The sequence below is a fragment of the Echeneis naucrates genome, chromosome 3 (assembly GCF_900963305.1).
Source record: "Echeneis naucrates chromosome 3, fEcheNa1.1, whole genome shotgun sequence".
Taxonomy (NCBI): domain Eukaryota; kingdom Metazoa; phylum Chordata; class Actinopteri; order Carangiformes; family Echeneidae; genus Echeneis; species Echeneis naucrates.
The window spans coordinates 17068060-17090744 of record NC_042513.1 but is presented as its reverse complement, the minus strand read 5'-3'; the positions used below and the strand labels follow the sequence as shown (position 1 = coordinate 17090744).

The 22685-nt window shown below is 40.8% G+C and overlaps 1 protein-coding gene across 1 annotated transcript in view; it reads left to right on the top strand.

Moving 5' to 3' along the window:
* cdh8 (cadherin 8) overlaps positions 1-5390 on the top strand; it is an 87841-nt gene extending 82451 nt beyond the window's left edge. The window contains exons 9-11 of the mRNA XM_029497716.1: positions 714-831; positions 4472-4723; positions 4897-5390. Of these exons, the coding sequence (XP_029353576.1) occupies positions 714-831; positions 4472-4723; positions 4897-5390 (864 nt within the window). The remainder of the gene's footprint in view (positions 1-713; positions 832-4471; positions 4724-4896) is intronic.
* The last annotated feature ends 17295 nt before the right edge of the window (positions 5391-22685 follow it).

The following is a 22685-nucleotide window of genomic DNA, read 5'->3' as shown; positions in this document are numbered from 1 at the left end:
CTTTCTCCCTTTCTTTTTTTCCCCCTCTCCCTGCCTTTCTTGCTTTCTTTTTCTTTCATTCCTCCCCTCTAATGATTAGCCAGAGTGAATTATAGCCTATTTATTTCACTGGGAAACTACAGAGGTGGGAGCGCGATCCCCTTTTTTTTTTTTTTTTCTCCCCTGCAACAGTTCTCCCGTGACACAGTGTCAGCGGAGCAAAGGGGAAATGAGAGCAGTCTGGATTGATCAGAGTGGATCATAATTTAAGACTGTCTTTCATGTCCTGCTCCAGATGGCACAATGCTTCCCCCAGCCAAAAAGCCTAGACGAGTACTTAGCATTCTCCATCTCATCAATCGACCTCTTTCAGGGGACCTGTGTGTGTACAATGGGGAGCTTTATTGAAAGGGGGAGACAATTGAAAAAAGGAAATCTGTCCTGAAGGGCGTGAATTCTAATTTCCAATCAATCATAAAGACTTACAGCATTAAACATATGATGACAGATTAACAGTTAGAGAAAGGAGCCTGAAAGTGTGCCAGGCTAGCCAGAACCTCATTGATAACAATCTCAAACTCCAGGAACGAATAGAACATATATTTCATCAGGTGTGATCCAGTGAGGCAATTTCAGGTGGGGAAAAAAAATAAACAGGGTAATAAATAGGCTATCTGCTGTAATGGATAGAAGCCCTGTCTTTCTATCTTCTCATCTCTCTGTTTTTTACACAGGTGATCCAGACTATAAGCGCAATGGACAAGGACGACCCAATCCAGGGCCACTACTTCAACTACCGGCTGGTCCCGGAGATGCTCAACAACCCCAATTTCACCATCAAAAACAACCAAAGTGAGAGACAAAAAGACACCACAGAAAAGAGACTCCTGTGGCAGAAAGAGTGAAATTTCTGTATATTTTCTCCAATGGCTTTCCAGTCTAATCTCTAACCCGCAGCATGTTAGCCGTTCTGGAGATGAAATCTGGTGGATCAGTGTAGCTCACAATTAGCAGATGTGAAATTGTCTGGACACCAGTTTCTTTTTTACTCCCCAGTGCGTTTTGAGGGAAACTAAATGAATGGGATCCAAATGGCTTTTCCTGGTAGTCTTGCAGTTCAATGTAGGATGACTTCCTAGGAGCTGTTGCAGTGTGGCAGGTGGTGCTAAAGTTATTTGCTAATTACTCTTGATTGGTTTATTTGCCGTCTTCCTCTCATCTCTGTTCAGTTCCTCTTCTGCTGCAATCCCCTCCAAACCTGGCTCCGCACAGGCTGTCTTCATGATGACGTTGTGAAATGTTTTCAGCTTGAGGCAAAAAATCTTCATATGCTACTATCCTTCTGTTTCAATGTGCAGCCTGCAGGCTAATTTACTGCAGCCTCCCTCTGATAGAAGAGAGAGTCCATAAAAATCAGGTCATCAAATGGGCTATCCGTCTTTTGACAAAAATAAAAACCTTTTTACTTTTACAGGTACATTATCAATCAGGAATAGGTAAGATCCCAGAGTAATAACCACAGATAATGCAAAAATAGACTCGGCTCAGTGTAGCCATATTTCGGCCTGACACATGAGACAATAATTTAGAGAGAAAAAACATGTTTTACCGTCACATATGTGACAAAACCTGACAGGAAGTCAGAAATTAGAAAGCTTTTTACCAGGCACAGATTTGCCACATAATACTGAGGCTTAAGTGTAGCTCATCTTCAGAATACGCCAAGGTTCCTGAACCCCCACACCTTTGTTAAACAGAGATTTCATATTTTCATATTTTCATATTTTAAGATGACGTGACAGATAAACCTCCCTGCTAGAAGTGCGTCAGATGTATGTACTTTACTTCCCATGCCGAGACCTAAAAAAGCATGTTTTGATGTTGATTCTGCTGTAGCTATATATTACATACCGCACCAACCACTTTTCTGCGGTGCTGCTAATTTCGAACAGAGGAAAGAACCCCATCCCCGCCCCCGCCCCCCATCGCAGCACTTCACTGGCTGAATCGGCAGCTGTGGGAGACACTTCATTGAAGAGCGTCAGGCTCCTGTCAGCCTCTGTGTGCTGCTTTTGTTTGCGATGATGAGCGTAATTGTAGGGATTGCGCAGTGAAGAGGTTAGGGGTTGCCCGCAGTGGGGAAAAATGGCTGTGGTTTTGACCAGCTGAATACAAGATACTGAGCCCTCTGACAAGTCTGTGTTCGGGAGGCAGTGTTGCAGCAGAGCAGAGTACTCAGCTCTCAGCGAGTGAGACAACAAACACACAACACAATGTGCCAAAAATAAATTTATGCTGATAAACTAATTACAGCTTTAATGCTCACCTTTTGACAGTCAGAAGAAAGAAAATAATAATAGTCTTCCAGCTACAAATGTAAAGTTGAATTCACTATCAGCCAGTCGGACCCTTGTTTGGTTTGATATGCTCAGTTCTTGCAGCTATAGTCTAATTTCAGCAGATCCTTATGGCAACTAGGACATTTCTTTATTACTGAGCTAAATGAGCAATGTCAGTGACTTTCTGATTCCTCTCTACTTATGTTAATGTTGCATCATGTTTTAGCCTTTAGCATTTTCCCGTAATTGCAGTAGTTGCTGTTTAGTAAAAACTAAAGCGACTGTTTGTGAAGTCCAGTGTTTTATTTTCTTTCTCCACATATACTGTAAGTCTGTAAGGGAGCCAGTACTTTGCATGCCTTGATGTGCACACCAAATCAGTCACTGAGTAAAAGCCTGCTTTGAACCGACGCTCCAGGGCCACACACATTTTAGGGGAAAAAGGGCTTACTCGTGTCATTTTGCAGGCTAACTACCTAGTCACAGCCACAGCATGACAAGCCATTCGGAAACTCACAAACGTCAACATCAGTCGGTTCAGAATTTAATTTATGTTGCCCTCACTGCAAAACACCTCATGTCCTTACTTCCTCCTAACTTGTCAGTTACATTTCCTGCTACAAGTTTGCTTATGTTGGAGAAAATAAAGAGCTGTCAATCATACCGAAACACCCTAGTCCTCCCGATCACAGGCTTGAAAGACGAGGGGTGGCACAAAATGTAAAATGTAGTGTTTTTATTTATTTTTTTAATCTGAATTAACTGAAACATAATTATTTCCTGATTGTGTCCATTTTGTGTGGAGACCCGTAGGACACTTAAGCATTTACTGCTTTATAGTAAAGCCGTACACATTAACATATCAATATTTATCAATAGAGCGAATCAATCAGACACAGTGATACAAACTGTCACCTTAACAATGGTGAGTATTTCCATCTGGGTGCAATCAGACCTATATTACCCCATTTTGCTTCTTCCAATCCTCTGCTATTATGTTATTAAAAAGCATTTAAGTGCTGCTGGGGCGACATGCATGAATGTGCCACGCGTATGTGCTCTGAGATTTCAGAAGTTCAGGAAGTTGTCAGAATGTTAGCATCACTTCTGCTGTCACTACTGTCATTCAGATCCTCCCACATATTGAATTATTGATAGCACAAAAAAATCTAGTCAAATGAGCCTTGATTAATATTTCAGTGTACACAGATTAGACGAAACACACTGTTAAAGTGCCGTAATATATAAAAGATATCTTTAAAAAAAAAAAAAATCTCCAGTGATTTCACAGCTGTTTACACAGGAAATGTTTCATTCTATATTTACCATCAACAGTTGCCTGCAAAGTGAAAATGACCTGTATAGTGCATAGTACACTTGTACACTCGCTCCGCTCTGTTGAGTGTTCCAAATGAAATAGGATGTGTCAGTGCTTACATAGCAGAGCGCACCATTTTTGTGGCAGCAGTCATAAGAAAATGAATCTGAGCCTGTGTTCACATCAATTACAGTTCATGCAAGGCAAATAATTCCATCACGGAGCCTTACATCTTTGGATTAAGTTTGTACTGTCGATGCAGATGTTTCAACGTGGCTGCCTCTTGAAAGTCGAAGTCACCAGATCTACCCCCCTTCCCCTCGTCAGTACAACCCTTAAGCTAGAGAGGCAAAGGTTACACTATCTGATATCATGGTGCATGTTCCACAAGATCAGCAGGGGTATGTTCTTCTGGGAATGCAAGTATTTCATAATGTGAGCAGAGTAAGGAGAGGCGGCTAATGAGCAGACAGCTACACAGAAGTGTCATCAGAGAGCAGCTGGCACCTTTCTGGGTGTGCCATGATCTGAGCGTCACCTGCCGCAGTACCTTCATTTCTTCAGCTTTCAAAGTGCCGACCATACTGGTGCTCGCCTCCTTCATAATTCCCAAATCTGGACCTTTGATGGTGGCTGAGACTAATCACTGGTGTTTGAGTGCGAGAATGCTACAAAGCCGAGTGACGGTTGATGTGAAATTAGCACTGATATTCACACAGTTTAATAATAAAAGTTTATGATGAAACAATCTGCCACCACTATGAGTGATAGTTTTTTTTTTCACACATCTTTAAAAAAAATGAAATAATCTCTTGGCTTTACCTCTCTCTGACAGACAATTCCATCAGCATTCTAGCCAAGCATGATACCTTCCGACGACAGAAACAGGAGATGTACTTCCTGCCAATCATTGTGACGGACAACGGGAACCCGCCGATGAGCAGCACCAACACCCTGACCATCCGCGTCTGTGGCTGCAGCAAGGACGGCATCGTTCAGTCCTGCAACGTGGAAGCCTACGTATTACCCATCGGCCTCAGCATGGGAGCGCTCATCGCCATCCTGGCCTGCATTATCCTGTTACTAGGTGAGGTCTTTTGGCTTTTGACCATGAAGTAGGGAACAGAGAAGAAAATGTAATTTGACTCAGGAATCTTTTTTTTTAATTTTGTTTTATAAGAAAATCCACTTGTCAAAGCTTGACCTAGACTTTCTCTCTCTGTCTTTCTGTCCTCCATCTTTTGTCTTTCTTTCTGATAGTAATAGTAGTACTATTTGTTACACTGAGAAGACACAAAAACGAACCTCTGATCATCAAGGATGATGAAGATGTGAGAGAGAATATAATCCGTTACGATGACGAGGGAGGCGGCGAGGAGGACACAGAGGCGTTCGACATCGCCACGCTGCAGAACCCAGACGGCATCAACGGCTACTTGCCGCGCAAGGACATCAAGCCGGACCTGCAGTTCATGCCCCGGGCGGGGCAGCACTCGGGCCCCAACGGCGTGGACGTGGACGAATTCATCAACGTGCGGCTCCACGAAGCAGACAATGACCCCACAGCACCACCCTATGACTCCATACAGATCTACGGATATGAGGGCCGTGGCTCCATTGCTGGGTCCCTCAGCTCACTGGAGACGGCATCATCAGACTCTGACCAGAGTTATGACTATCTCAGAGAGTGGGGTCCGCGCTTCAGAAGACTTGGGGAGCTCTACTCAGTTGGCGAGAGCGACCGCGAGACCTGACCTTTAGTTTGTTAGGGAAAAAAAAGAAATTTTTGAGATTTTTTTTTTGTCCACATACTTGTGTGTTAAACGCTAGGGGGTTTGCTGGCTTTTAGAAACAGGTGTTTAAAAAGAAAAAAAAAAACAGTTAATAACAAGGGAGACCACCTTTTTGAATTCTTCTTAGAGTGAGGTTTAGCAGTCGTCATCCACTACGTCAAGCGCATTGTAATTGTTGAGCCAAACGATGTCTTTATTAGGAGATCTATGATTCTTGTGGAGTGTAACTTAGATTCCTTTGTGGAGTGTCTAGCAGTATTTTGGGTGTTAGTCGTTTGCTGTGACTGCCAGTAGCAGAAAAAGCCGGGGTTTGCTGGTAGTTGCCCAATGAAAGGAAATACTGGATCTCATTGGCTTCGCTGAAGCTCGAGCGGAAACACATACTCCATGCTCCATGGACAGCAAGGCTGGACTACAGAGGCTGCAGTAGGACTCAGACTTGTTTCATGTGTGTCAGATAAAACAAAATGATGAAGAAAAAGCAATATATGGTCTACATTACAATGATGAATGTATGTATGATTTGAAAAAAAAAAAGCAAAAATACAAACCAGTATTGGCTTTAAGGTGAATTTGTTATCATTTGATATGTTCTCTGGTGGCCACATTTATAAACTATCTAAAGCCCAGAAAGGCTTGCTTTATAAAACTCTTTGTATTTACATGCTACAGGTGTGGGTCGAAAGTGTTACTAGCCTATAAAACACTGACGTGAAGACTAAAAAGAGAAATGTAGAAACTCTGAGGCCTTCTTTTTACAGAAGCAACATTAAATACAATTGTAATCTACTGTTTTTTGACAAGAGACGTCTTGATTCTTCATTATTGTTCTATGAGTTTTTGTATATCTGTTCTTAAAACTTTTTTTTTTTTTTTTTCCGTGCTGACAATTTCAAGTGAGTGTGTTTAGATGATTTCTCATTCAGCTGTTTTTTCAACACTTGAAAACTATTTCATAACAGCCAAATCTTATCATGAATTTACTGCAATTGATGGCATAGACTAGATATAAGCAGGTAAAAAGAGCTCTAAGTTATGGTAACAACTACAGATGATCTAATTAATTGGGAGTGCAGGAACGGGACCTTTCTGACACGTTAATTCTGTGTAAAATATGTCCCATAACATATTCTGGGGTACAGCCAGTGACCGTCTGAGCACAATAGTCCAATTGATAAGTGTAGTACGTGACTCCCTCCAAACATCCGATGTCATTTAGGAAAGATTGCTTTAGCCCCAGAAAAGTGAAGACACAAGTCCTGACCATGTGCATATTGTGGTTACACTGTATGATATCAATAAAAAAGACTTTACTGTACATAGAGTTACTGCTAATGTCATTAGCTTTCAATGAGGTGGTAGGTTTTGTCTTTGCACGTTAGCTCTTGCACATACTGAGAATCTCAATGGCACTACAGCTGCGTGCATACTCACTTTGTACTGATACAGTATTATGGCAGTTCTCGGTAGACTTAACAATATATATGGGATAGTCCTACATGCAGATCATATTTTCTACTGTGCTTTAATGCTTATAAATGTGTATGTTCAATTATTTACTCCCTGTACTGTAACCTAAGATACCCTGTATTGTTTCCTACTTTGTGAAATATATTTTTATAAATATTGCTGAATAGTTGTGGTTTTCTTACAACACTGAGATGTGACTGATGCTCACCGCTTTTCCAAAAAGCTTGGCTTACCCACCGCGAGGAGGAAACGATTGTGCGGCGTCTGTTGTTGATTCAGAGGGGAGCGTTTGGATAATGGCCGTGATGATGTCATCGTGAAGTAATTTTGGTTATCTGAGTAAACTGATTGAGGAACGTTTGCATTTGATATTATCAACCACAAACTCAAGCAAATCATTTGATATAAGCAATACTGAAAAAGCTCTTTCTTTCTTTTTTTTTAATCTCTCATTTTTCTCTCCTCCCGAAGTTTATGGAAGTACAATACTACTGTGAATTGGCCCAAGAGTGGCCCCTCTAAAATCTACTTGCAATGCAATATATTTCTTTTGATGGGATTTTTCTTATGGCTTTTTTCAAATATAGCACCTGAAAAGCCTGGAAACATCACATAATACCCGACAACAGAGCCTGAGCGCAGAAAGTACAACCAGACATATCCTCACAACAGCAGGGTGGCCGTGCTGAATCTTTCCAAATGCTTCTGGCAGCCCTATGTGTCATAAAAACAGTGTAATAAAGACAAAAGCAGCCCTATAGCGTTATATTTTTCAGACTGTTCCTCACTTAGTCACCTAGCATATCACCCTGCAATCCACCAGTGCTATAAAAGTCAGTTTCATTGTCTTTCCAGATACTGTGGAAAGCGAAAATGCACTTTTAACCCATTTGACTTGACATACTGTCATTACCTGCAGACTAAAAACAGCAACAGGATAGTAAAATGCATCAACTGGGGTGAAAAAAAAAAATTCAATTCTTATCATTTTCCAATTTCAGCAGCTTTTTTTGGCTTGAAAATGTCACTGACGTTGAAGGCAATATTTCATCTCTTAAAGTTTCTGTTTTGCTTGTTCAGAAAATATACATTCGTGTCTTAGTGACGCTCAAACTACTGAGGCAGTCATTTGGACTGCTTTCAAAATTTGCAACGTCATAACTTTGTTTAAATAAAACCTGTGTGTATTTTATTCTAACATCGTTTTATCATTAAAATCTCAAAACACCAAAGACGTCTGACTGTCACTACCTCGAATGACCATAGCCATCAAATTGACTGCATGTTTCTCTGTTTGCTACATTTTCCCACTCTTTCTTCTGCTCTATTGTTTGTTTTGTTTTTATGCTCTGTGAAGCTAAAATCTAGCGATAGCTTCACTCAAAACCCAAGAGAGGCCAAATGAGAACTAGAAGGAGAATGGCAGATGTGGAGACTTTCGCCTTGCTTCAGATAACTGTTGATGAGCAGCTCTTCCCAACAAAAGCAAGGTGCAGCTTCACCCAGTACAAAGCCAGCAAACCCGGTAGATTTGGTATGAAGTTCTGGCTTGCTGCTGACGCTGAATGCTGCATCATGCTGAATGCGATCTGGGCAAAGATGAGACATGGAGGCCAGGACAGCAACTGGGAGACAATGTGATGTTGAAATTGGCAGTCTTTTCCTGCGGAAAGGGAAAAGCATCACCACCAATAACTTCTTTACTTCCCTTCAACTTGCCAAGGCACTAAAGGCCAAGAAAACCAGCCTGGTTGGCACAGTAAATAAGAGCAGACGAGCGCTTCCTCCATCTGTGAAGGAGCAAAGGGCACAGCACACAATGCGACAGCGCAACCCGAACAGTCAAATGGCGAGGAAATACTCCGTGAAAGCACCGACATGAAGACGGCGCTGTTTGCTAATATTTTTGACCTGGCTGCCATGAATGCTTCAATATGTTCAATAAATGCACCAATGAGATGATGTCACGGAGGAACTTCACTGCGGACACATGGCACCGAAAGCCAGACAAACGATGGTGCGAGAGCCCCCGTTGGAGCAGCAGGAGAGAGCAGTGCCAAGTGTAAGAAAAACAAAGAAAGTGAACAAGGTAGTGTGTGGACGTTGCACATGGAAGGTACAGGTTACCTGTGCCGACTGAGTGACTTTGAGCCATAAGCAAAACAACGTGGCATCATAACAGCGGCATGTCTTCAGCTGGCTGGCAGCCATCACAACATTTGGGCATGTTAATCATTTCTATTTCCGTGACTACTGTATGTACTCTCTGACAACATCATACAAATTCAGCGTTCAAGTTCATTACTATATCAAGATATCTCGGCTTCTATAGAGACAGTTGGGACAACAGGACGACCATGGAGCTGCTTGTTACATTAGGAGTTTAGGAGCTAATTCGGAGATCAAGCCGCAGGAAACCTCATCATGCAACAGCGAACCCCAGGCTGAGAACACGCGTTCAGTTTCTTGAAAGAGAAATTTGGACCCACAATGTTTCCATGTACAGCGCTGGTCCCCAGAGCTCCTGCATCAGGAAGAAGACGCAGCTACTCATCAGACCTCAGTCACGATCAGGGACGAAAGCATTATATATAAATATTATAATGTTTTCGATGTGCTAGCTCAGTCACAAGTGTGCAAAATCAGTTCATGTCAGAAAAAGAACCGTACGGATTGGGTATTTTTATTTAATGCATCTGCACAACACGCTGAGCCCACAATAATTTCAGTATTTTCCCCTTAAACTCGAGAAGTTTGTATGTAACACCTTATTATATAAACTTTCAAGACAAAATCGAGTTCTGCTGATAGGTAATCAAGTTTCTGTTTTATGGGGAAATATAACAGTTTGTTGCATTGCCATGGCAACATTGTTTCATTGTTAAGGTGATGACACAAACCTATTTTGAAGGCAGTATAAAATTCAGTAAGAGTATTCATGTGTAATTTTAGAAAAGTCATGTTGGTATCAAATAAATAAAAATCTCATTCACCATCTTCTTGTATATGCAAATAATTTCTGAGCAGTCTTAATGACTGCTGTGGTCATTGGAGTGTTAAGGGCGTGCTTTATCAGGTCGATATTATAAACATGATCTTATGGGACGATTCGGCTTATAAAAGGATACAGCCTTTGGTCTGTATCGTTGGATTTTTTTTTTTTACATGTAAACACACTGAATCAGAGGGAATCAAGAGTGGCATCAACAAGCAAAGTATAAAAGCAAATATGGTGTGTGTTTCATGTCACCACGCCACACATTGAATTATTTTGGAAATGCTTTTACCATTAAACACACTATTTTTAGATTTATGCAATCTAATCTGCTTCTGTGTCTTATCAATGGGAGAAACAAGGCTTGAAGACCATTTTGTTTTAATCCTGATTTGTTATTTAAATTTCACTGAAACTTCATATGCAGGGAGAAACCAATTCTGCGCAGAGGAAGCTGTCAATACTTTAGATAGTTTGGAGTGTAAATTGCGCTGTTGTGTTACAATAACACCCTTCTTTCACTGTTATATTTTTGTAATCAGTCAAGATAAGATATGCAATTTCCCGTTTTCTCGTGTGCCCCCCCCCCTCGACTTTATTTTCCTTTTGTAATTCATTTTTGAATAATTGTCTCTTCTTCTTTTTTTTATCCTGAAAGATTAGACATCTGTTTGACTTTATCTGATTCAGGTTTCACTCCAATAACAAAAGCTTTTCAATATATCAATTACCAACCGACCAAAAGGCTCAAAACAACATATTTAGTATGCCTATGTATAGAATAGTAGTGCTACACACAGACACACATCAAAGACAAGAATAATATTTTTAGAATGAAAACAATGTAGTCATGAGGATGAAAGGAGCTGTTTGTATGTTTTTAGCCATTAATAGATGGACAGCATTAGCGTTAAGAGCTGTATCGCTTACTTTTGCCAAAAATGTTTGCCATTTACGGGACAAAATGAAATAATATGCCCTCAGAACAGCACAAGTCCTCAGAGCAGAATGGACACCACAGTGACGAGACCAGAAAAAATTCAACGTATTCAACGTACACGCTGACCAGCTGACTCCGGCCGGCCCATCTCGGCACTACCACCTTCCGAAACCTTGCATTACGAAACACATCAAACTTTTCCAAACTGAACAAAATGGAGTTGGATTGCAGGATGGGAGGTGATGCTAAACCTAGAAGCTGCTACCTTTAGGCACCTGATCCATTAGTCAGCCATGGAACACATTTTATCCAGCGATATCATCCAGTAAATGATAGAACAAATTGTTTTCTGGAATATGTGACCTCAGCAGGTCAGCAGACTCATTTGTAGTCAATCTTCATGCTCTCCTACTGCCGTATATGGCTGCAGGTCTGACAGAGGTTGCCCAACTAAACAGTAAATCAAATTATCTTCTCACTTTTGTCATGTAATGGAAGTGTCCCCCGGGTGACAACCTTGCACTTGTACCCAGCTGATATGTGCCAGATTTTATAAGGCACGCCTGTGGCTCTGGCTCATGTGGTGTAGAAACTGTAATTACTGTTTCCTGGCAGAGATGCCCTCAATTACAAACAAACTTTGGCGCATACAAATTAAGGAAGTTGCATTTCCTTCTGGATTTGGAGATACATATATCATGGGGTGACATGTCCCGCCCAGTTTTTGCTTTCGGTATTATATCTACCATTGCAAGATTTTATTTCTGGATTAACGCTTCATGAGCCTTGAGCAAAAACGAGGTGTGATTACATTATATTATATTTTACCCATAGTTGAGTCCTACCTGGCCCCTGGTTATCTTTGTACCAGTTTGTTTCTGGCCATTTGATTAAATACTTATTTATTTCAACAAACAAAATTTGTAAAACAGGTATTTCTTCAAATTACTTACCACATGTAAGTGAGAGCCTCAATTTTAGTTCACAGTTAACAACGTTTAATTACATTCAGTCCAGTTTTTAAATGTACATTTTCTTTTTGGGCAGAGTGTTATTTCTATTTCAACAGTGTTATTTCTGTTGCTGAAAGTATTGAAAATGAGTCAACATGACATGAGTTACTCATCAAAATTCAACAACCTCCCTGTTCATAATTTTATGAGCCATGTTTGATAATACCATAATAGTTTAGCCTATCTGGAAATTTCCTTTTACACATTTTGAGCATTTTTTGAAGAGACTGTGTCCAGGTAGATAAACCAAATTAATAAGGCATTTGCAAATTGGATCCCCCTAAAAAAGGGAAGGGAAAATGCAGAGTAAAACAAAGGCACTGTGGGTACAGTCAGTGCTGACCATCTGAGGACATTTATTAAAGAAGATGAGCTGAAGGAATACCGAACAGGAGAAGCGCCAGAGTAAATCTATAAAGAGGGCAAATTAACTTTGTGGTGGTGGTGATGGTGTGGGGGGGGGGCATCATGACAGCAAGGTGCACATAAAACACAACTCTAACAGTCCATTGCCTCACAAAGGCACCAGTGTGGCAAACAGAACTGCCTTAAACACACGCAGCTTGCCAAAAGTGCACGCACAAATAAACATTACCTTACAAAACATATTTGCAACAACGCACGGTGTGCTCGACAGCACAAGCTAAACAAAATTACCAAAACCACTGTGTAATGGCACAAACATCACAACAGCAGCTTTGCTGAGGCTCACCCAACCAAGCTGACCACGGCAAAATCACACAACACAGTCCCGCGCAACATTATTTTCAGCAAATATAATAACAGATGACAAAAATTTGCCCATATAAGATAATTTCATCATCAATTAATGCTCATTATTTTAATTCTCTTACTGAATCACTGAATAGTGAATTTGTAGTGAATTTTTAATTTTTGCCATTCACACATTCTTTATGTTTACGTAAGTATTTTTTAAATGAAGGTCTAACACACAGTTTATTTGGGGCTGGGCAAAGATAGATAGATGGATTCATCAAGTATCTATCTATCTAGCTTTACCTGGCAGATGAAATGTGTGAAAAACCAAAGCTGCTGAAGACTTTAGATGAATATAATCAAAAGAACCTTTTCTTTATCATCTCACCCGTGGAGAGGTGAAGGCCTCAGTGAGTAAAAGTAAGTGGGATTATATTCATTTATTCATATATTGTGATGTGTGCTATACGTCATTATTTTATATTTTGTGAATATGTCATGAATATTCTGAAACTTTAACTTCCAACTTAGACGTTTCTCACCCTTTTCTGCCCCTGCGAAGGTTATTACCTCTTTCATTCCAAAGCAACTAATTATATAGCTCTAATCTAATTCACAGCATGGTTCTGAAAGATTTTGTATTAATTAGAAATATTTAATTAGCCTTTACAAACATATATGTTATTTAAAGAAGAGGCCCCGTGAAATTTCGCTTTGACAAATAGTTCTTTTACCTTTCCTCTTAATAACAAAGTCCCAGCTGGATTCACAAACAAAGCCATTCCTCTAAGATATGAATTTATTCATTCATTATGATCGAACATATTCAGGCAAGATAACCTTAAGTGTAACTTTTTAATTAAGTTCCATCAAACAGTGTTTACATATCTAATTTAGTCCACTTTGATCTTTTGAGGTTGTTGCAAGAAATAGTCCACAACATGACTACAAAAGAAAATCAAAGTAAACAGTGTGATCAGGTGCGGCTACATGTAGTCCAAAGTGGACCTGCCTCAACAAAAGATAATGAAAGTCATCAAAGATTAAAGGCAGGCTCTTACAAAGTTTGTTTGCTGAGTGGACGGCAAATTTCGGGGCCCATTAAATATCCTGTACGGAAAAAGAATCACTCTAATGGCCTAACCAATGTTGTGTTTTCACCATTGGTCACTGAACCGCCAAACCACGTAAACACCATATGGTCCCAGCTGCTGCGCTCATTCATTCTGCGAGCAGTTCTCAAACTTTCAGTGACATGAAGGACTGTGTGGCCAAAGCTAATTCAGCAAACTTTTCACATTCATTTCAGGCAAACTTTACTTTTTTACTAATCATGTGTTGGTAAAGGCAAAAGGCATACCAGTGCTATTATATATAATCTGTGTGTGTGTGTGTGTCATATCAGGTTGGTGTTTGCCAGTGGGAGCTTTATTATCTTGGCATTTTAGTTATTGTGGCAGTTCTGTAATCCTTTTTTTTTTTTTTTTTTTTACATGATTATCTTCCCTTATCTTCTGATAGAGAAAGATTGGGATTATTTTTCAGTGCAAGAAGATGAAATATTAATCTAATTAGACCTGCAATTCAACCCGTTTGTTTCCTTGTTCTAGTTGAAGCAAAGTTGAGGAGCTGTTGTTGTGATTCATTGGCTGCTAACAGGGTGGTACCTATTGATGCACCATGGAGTGTATAATTGACCCCCTCTTGCAATCAGCATTAATTAGCACCTCTGTTGGTGAATGACACAGCCAGCAGAATTGCACCATAACCGTCCCGCCATTTCTGCGGTGCACCGCTGTCTCCCCTTCAGCCAAATAACAGCTGGAACCAAAATCAGTTCCTGAGCCAGCCGGCCCCTTCACAGCTGCTCACGGGATAAAGGAAGCTTCGCCCTGCTGGACTACGGAGCGGGTCTCATGAGCAGATGTGTGGAAACTACTTTTGGATTATCTTTGTTTGACACCTACGCTGTTGGAAGTTATTAGAGCTGGTTAATTTACAGCAGTATCGGCATCATGGATCTGTCTTTGCGCTTCCCTTTTTAGAGAAAACAACCTAAGTAGATGCATCTTTTTATCTTGTTTACGATCGAAATTGTGGCTTACTTTTGCATCACGGTTCATTCCCACTGGTCTCACAGTTTTTCAGTTTTTTTCTGCCAAGAGAGGCCAGTGTGTGCTACTTGTCCAGCACAGAGCATCAGCGAGCAAGTGAATCTTAACAATAGTAATATTTAGTAATCATCAAGTCCTAGGTGTACTGCTCCTTTCTCATCCTGGTTTCTATAATGGACATCAGCAAAAGAGGCTGCTTACGAGTTGGGTTCTTTTTTTCTGCTTTTGAAAGCGGTTTCTTGCCAGGAGGAGGTGATTGTCACTTGACAATCGATTGCAGGTTGTCGCGTCTACAAGACAAGAGGTTATAATAATGCCCTCCGAGCAGCATTATATCTTCAGGCCAGATCACAGGCTGCAGTGAGTTAGAGCTGAGAAGTGATGCGAAGTGGGAGCAGCTGGTCGGAAAAGCTAACACTGGAGCCAGCTCTTTAAAAGTAAAGGAAAGGACTTTGATAGTAAACTTGTAATGTTTTTTTTTTTTCTTTTTCTGGGCTGTCATTGCACAATTTTGTCTGGTTTATTGGGTAAAGGCTTGAAAAGCTTTGTCATGACTGTCATGAAAGCACACAGGCAAGGGTAGGGAACAGTCATGGATAAAAGCCCACTGATCAATCTTAATCTTCACACAATGTGGACTTGTTCTTTGTATAATTCCACTTAATTTCCTCCTAAATGCTGCAATCATTAGAGGTTGATTCCGATGACACATCACTGTGCGTGCTGCAATAAGTTGCTTGTACAGATGCCTTATGGTGCCATTTTATTACACGAGCACACGCTCTTAAGAGTGAGAAAGTGAAAACCTAACAAAACCTTGTTTCCTGCTTTCACCTTTTTGTAACCTGGATTTCTCTACTTCAGGCTGTAGAGTGGTTCATCAATTTATTAAAGGGCTGACGGTTCCACTAGATCCTGAATTGTCTACATCACAAAGTGTCCAATTTTCCTCTCTGATGGAAGTGTCCTGACATCCTTATCACAGTCAAACCAAAACATACCAATGAATGACCTGGATAAATATTACATTTCCCAAATTCCCATCTATACAAAAGTCTTAATAGATTCAATTGGAAGCCATTTTTATCATATTACAGTGAAGAAGGAACTATCTTAGTGGAAACAGCTTTGCTGTGCACTCCACAGTGTGTAGACGACAAATGAGGTTCATTTGCGTGCTTTTATAAGTAATATTAAATGACCACACACTAATGTTCAACACCTGTAATTATTTTCCTTCATACGCAAACAGATTTTGCCTGCATGAACCGATTTTGCTTTCAACACCCTTTTATTTATGTAATTTCAGCTGAGACAGGGAACCTTGTATATTATAATAGCCCCTAATAGATTTTTTAATGATAATCTTGCATCTTACTTTTCTTCACAAACTGCAATTGTCCTGCATTTTAAATCCATATTTCATTGGGTGTGTTGCAAAAAAGTAAAAAAATACATAAATAAATGAATAAACCAAGAAAAAAAAATGAGAATAAGAAAGGGGCACATTCTTCTTGAGGAGAATGGGAAAAAAATGGGAAGGTATTGGTGAAGTAATGATGCATCCACAGTACAGCTCAGTATGATGCACTTTACTGGAGGCAGCACAAAAAGTAACTAATCTGTACATAATACGGAGGCACTGATTACTTATTGGACATGTGCCATTTAGCAGCTGATTCAGACGTAATGAGGAACAATTCACTAGGCTAGTGGTCAGCATGTAGCTACATGTATATCTACAAAACAAATCACTAGACACTGGTTCATTAACACGGTGTGAAGCAGTTTCTTCTCCAGTACTGTCTCATTTTAGTCTTTTCATTCATTCATTCATCTTCAACCACACCTGTTTCCGGGTCGCGGGGGGTCCTGGAGCCACTTCCAGCTCACACTGGGTGACCCTGGACAGGTCACCAGTCCATCACAGGGCCAACACACAGAGACACACAGAGACCAACAACTACTCGCAATCACACTCAGACCTACGGACAATTTAGAGGCTGTATTTAACCCAAACATGATGTCTTTGGACGGTGGGAGGAAACTGGAGTACCCAGAGGAACCCATGCAGACACAGGGAGAACGTGCAAACTGAGAACCTTGACCTTCTTATTGTGGGGCGACAGCGCTAACCACTACGGCCGTTTTAGTCTTTTTAGAGACAAATATATGAAATTAGTTCTGACGTATCATGACGTATCATTTATATCATTGTTATATCAACATCAGACGTTTGAATAAATATTAGCGTTATTTGGAGGAACAATGGTCAAGCCAAAATGACTCAGACCCACATTATCACTTCAGGCTGTGATATTTGCTGTGTCTATTTGTGTGAAGATCTCTGCCAGGAAGCTATTTAAAAGTGTGTTTTGCTCTTAGTTTTACTTACGTGACAGATGGGTGCAGTTTGCTATGTGGAACAACACTGCCACATATGAGAAAGTTTAGACTATTAAGAGAAATCTAATCAAACCAAAATTATTTATGTAGCACTTTACACATAGAGCAGGTCTAGGCCAAGCTCTTTATGATGTTGTTAAAGAGACCAGACATATCCCTCTAAAAGCAAGCCCTTGGTGACAGTGAAGGAACTCTAGGTGAAAGAAGGCTGTATCAGAGATTTGTCTTATATGAGGGACAAAGGACATATCCTGATCAAAAATGACTCCAAGATTCCTAACAGTGGAACTGGAGGCCAAACTAAAGCCATCCAGAGCGGTTACATGATCAGATAATGCTTCTCTAAGGTGCTTAGGGCCAAGTACAATGATTTCTGTTTTGTCTGAGTCCAGAAGTAAAAAATTGCAGGTCATCCAGGTAGGACATGCCTGAAGTCTGATTAGCCGATTAGTTTCATTCCGTTTCATTGACAAGTATGACTGAGCATCATCTGCATAACAGTGAAAATTGATGCTGTGGTTCTGGATAATGTTGTCTAAGGGTGAAATGGATTGGTCAGAACCTTGTTGAACTCCACGATCAACTAAAGTGCGTGAGGAAGAGTCATTGATAACATGAACAAAGTGATAGCTGCCTGATAGGTATGATTCTAACCAGCTTTGTGTGACTCCTTTGATCCCAATTTCTCATTTCAGGCTTTGTAATAGAATATTTTGGTCAATGGTGTCAAAGCAGCACTCTTTATCCGATCCAGAATATGCACATTAACTGCGGAAAAACACCTTTAAATCAAAAGGTCCTCCCCGTGTTGAACTACCACACAATCCAAATTTCTACAGCTAGATTTATTTTAGCCACAGTGGAACCATGGATTGGAGGAGCAAACTGAAGATTAAGCTTTGTAGAACTTCTAACCAAGTTGTACAGACCATTGTGGTTTCAGCTGATCACTGCATTGAGCACCACGTGAGCAGACAGGTGTATTTTAACAGTCCAAAGTAGGTGGTGTACAGCGTGTGGCGGATCATAGCACGTATTCCCTCCTTCCAAGTCACTGCATCGGCCCGTGACTCAAAAGTGATTGGACTTGGTCTTTTAATTATTCACTCGAGTGTTTTGGGATTAGCATTAGCAATTACCCAATCAGAGCATCATTTCCCCTTCCAATTAAAAGCCAGATATCTGGGCAGACCGTCATCATAACGTTGCCATGTTTCCCACAGAATTTGATTCCAGTTGTGGGGAATGAATGGTGAGCCCAGTTCCAGCTGTGAGGCAAGGACGAGCTGAAAGAAAAAAACGTGTGACAAACCACCATGATGATCCTCAACTCAACACGTCAACTCTAAACAAGCTGTACAGACATTTAAGAAAAAGAACAGTATGAACTATCATGGTGAATTTTGTCTAACCTATTATTTTATTTTTATTTTTAGAAATCAATGCTCCCTTCTTCGTAATCCTGTTGGTTTATACTTTATACCCCCCCCCCCCCAGTTTTTACCTGGGCAGTCTCCTCTGCCCAGGTAAAAACAAAAAAAATCAGACTGCAGCTACCTCGGGCTGGGCTCTGTTCTAAACAATCAATACCATTAAAGTCAAAACAAAACCAGAGTCTCCAAATCACTGTATTCTGCACACAAGTAAAAGGAAATGGATTAACTGATCATCAGTTTTCCAGTCTTTGCACTGCACTCATGGAATCACATTCATCCCCTCGAAGGATGTTTCATTTAAGTTATTCATTTTGTAACATCTCAGGTTTGCACAATGTGATGCACTGCTGCTTACAACTTCAAGGAACACATCAACTCCAGGTTGTGAGCTCTTGTAGAGATACCGGCTCTCACCAATACCTTTGATCCTGATATGCATATTTCATGACCAGTGTAATGTCAATGAGTCCTAGATTAATCCACCTCAGAGCCAAGGGGAGCAAACCCAGTGATAAGGGTGAGTGAACTCAAACAGACTGAGATAAATATTGTATTTCACGAGAAGGAGAAGTAAAGAGGTTGTGGGATGGGGAGCCACTAGCAGCTGAGATAGAGGGAGAGAGATCCAAAAGGAGAAGTATCTGTAGGGCAGTCAAGGAGGCAGACATGAAAACAGAAAAATGGCAGGGGGAAAAAGAAGAAAGGTTATCGCAGGCCAATGTTGACGGTCAGAGACGGTGAAAGCTGGCTGACATAAATTTATTTTGACAGCATTCATTTTTTTTTTCTTTTTTTTTCTCCAAAATCATTTCACTGAGTCATCTCAAATCCATGCATCATTAAAATCAGTGGCTGCGCTAAAACAACTGCTCATTGATGAAAAGTTGCCAGTTTCCAGTGCGGCAACTGGGGGACGGATCTAAACGCACCCTGGTGACGCCTGCCGCACAACTGAACAGTGGCAGACAACAGGAACTCAGCCAGATAGCTCATTCACGGAAATACAGAACATATGAGGCTTGCTAATTTTCCAGACCTATAGCCTGAACCCCTGCACCCACTCCCTCTTTTTCTTCTCCGTCTTGCACTTTGTTGTCTTTTCCTCCCACCCATTTCATTCCTCTCTCTCTTGTAATAGCTGCAGCTATTAGGGAAAAGGAGGCAAAGAGGAGGGAAGGTGGCGAAGAGGGAAGAAAGAAGAAAGGCTTCAGTCAGTCGTGCCCACTGAAAGGCGTTTGATTCTTGGAAGCTTTTGATGCAAATGATTTTTGCCTCAAAGCGCCTTGTCCCAGCCCTCCGCACAGGTTCTTTGGAGATGATATGACACTGGATAAATGATTATGGGCTCCACTACGCACCCCCCCCAACCCCTACCCCCACCCCCCCGCCTCTGGCAGTGAAGGGAAGAGGTTATGTGTTAATACAGGAAGAGAAGTTGTATTTTATGTCCAATGATTAGCCTTCTTGGACCTAATTATGTCCCTGGGGACAACAGCACTTCTCTCCTCCTCTTAGCTCTAAAGCCTTTTTCCCTTTCCCATTCTGCTCCATTCTTCCTCATAGCCCTGTCCCCCTGCACACACACACCTCCCCGCCACCAGCCTCTTGCTCTCTCTCTCTCTCTCTCAGGTAACACACACTCTTGATTCTGTTTCAACTTGAGCAGTGTACACATTCATAGACCCTTTTCCCCAAGTAACCCCCGTCAGCTTTTACCGTCTACAGTCATATGTGTGTGTGTATGCATGGTGGAGAGAGAGCAAGAGAGGCAGACGATCAGCGGGGAAAACAACGTGAATATTGCTTGTTTTGTGGACGCAACAGAGATGAAAAAACAAAGAAGAAGAAAGCGGGGGAACGAGAGGCAGAAAAAAGGAGAGAAGCCATTTCCACTACACTCAAACCCCACCTCCCTTAACTGTGCATCAGTCCCCAGTTATCTCTCAGCTGCAGGGAAGGGAACCTGATTTCACCTCAGTCAAGGCTTCAGTGAAGGAAAGCAGGCAACTCTTCTCTTCTAGAAGCAGGGCCCAATCTCAGGAGACGCTGGTCATCCAGAATACCACCTTAAGCTCAATAGGTTGCGGCAGACATCCCTCATTGTTGCGGAAAGTTGCTGAAACCTGAAAATTCGCTAATGTGTGGTCGATGAAGGCTTAAAAGGATTCAAGAAAGAAAATGACTGCTTTGGATGAATAACAGTACTCACCATGTGGAACTATAACCCCTTAGCAGATTACTGGATTGATGCGCGTTGGGGAAAGTAGTTATTCAGACCGTAAATGCAAGAAAAAGTTACAGTTAGCAGTGTGCAGCTACTGGTGTCTGCTTCTGTAGCTTTGCTTAGGAAGCGCCTCAGCGTTTAAAGGTATAGCGTTCACATCGGCCCTGCATCGGCGCATTGCAGCAAACATCCAGTACATGTGAATTTACTAGGTAAGTACTCATCATCAGCATCAATGCCCTTTGCTTGCCATATTGTTCAGTTACTGAGATGCACAGTTTTTTCTCCCAAATCCCAGCTCCCCCAGCTCTTTCTAACAAATTTCTGTGTGCGCCACTTCAGTGGCTAGAGTTGGGGACAAAATCAGGTAAGATTTGGGTCAATCTGACTCCGCCATTGCTGCTTTACTCCTATGTGTTTATCCATCGATACTCATCTTCCATCTTTGCTAGTGGCTCCTAGAAACAACGGAGTAAATTGGATTAATTCTGTATTTTGAGGAGAGTGCAGAGTGAGGAGAAGTTGCTCTGAGTTTATTGTAGTGACAGTATAGAGGCAGAGAGACATGGACAATCTGACATTTATTTCGGCTTTGGAGCTGACTTTTCATCATTACTGCTCAAAAGAAAGAGCAGAACCCCTGGTCAGATAAAGACAGGAAATTCAAATCAGCTCTAGCTCAACACACATTTGTGTGACTTCATTTGATTAAGTTTTCTTTAAAAAGTCTGCAATGTTTTATTTATTAAACAGGGAAAATATCTGTGTCTGAGCCTCTATCCCAACTGAGTGACACAAACATTGCCAGTCAAATGTTTGGACACACTTTCTCATTATGATCATTATTGTCATTGACCTTGGGGTCAATTGGACCATATTCACTGTTCATTCAAAAAAAAAAAAAAAAATTACTTCACATTTCATGACTTTTCCTAATTTGAGGGTGCTCTGATTAAGGATAAAATTATCATAATGATACTTTTCAATTTGCTGCACACATTTTGCACATATTGGTGTTCCTCTGGGGTCAATTTGACCCCAAGCTGTTTTATCTAGCTGCTGTCTGCGTGTGTCACTTCACAGCCCTACACCTGCAGGTGCAGACCTCATACTTTTGAGTTGATACACACCAAGGTGGGGTGGGGAAATGTGTTTTTCCTGACCTGCTCTCTCACACATACACACATTATGAATAAAAAAACTCATGTTCTAACTTTAAAAAAGCCTGCCGAAAGTTTGGAAATGTGTTTGTTTTACTTGGGCAAATTTGACTCTGAACATGTTTCTGACTTTGCTGCTATGTTGTAATATAAAAACCAATCAAAACCACTTAATGATGTCCATGTTTAAAGTTTTAAAAACAAATCCAGGGAGAATTTAAAGAGAATGTTGAGTAGAATTTTTGCTGAATGCCATTTAAATGTATAAAAGAACAAGCGTCTTTGTAATCCTCAGATTTTACAGTCAGCGGTTGTTGTTGTTTTTTCTTTTTTTTTTTTTGTCATTAGGTTGTGCAATTATGGGACAATATTACGATGTGATGGCCATAAAAAAGAACTTTTTCTTGAAAGCTAAAATACAAAAACTCTGCTGGAATAACTTTCACTGGTGTTAGAGGCATTTTTGACCAGGAGGAGCTACACTTCAATTCAAGTAATGGAGCCGCAGACGTCTAACTTTAACTACTCAGTCATTGCTTTAGTTAAGTGCACTTTGGATACTGCAGTTAAAAAAAAAAACAAAGGAAAAGAAAAGAAAAGGCTAATTAAAGAACTGCACAGGAAAATGAAGACCAATAAAAACAATTTGATGAATAAACCTTAACATCGTGGGTCTGCCTCAGTTTACTTTGCTGCAGACACAGAATCACTTTGTTGCTACAGTTACCACAGTTTCTCACACCTCACTGCATAGGACGAAACACAAACACAAGAAGGTGTG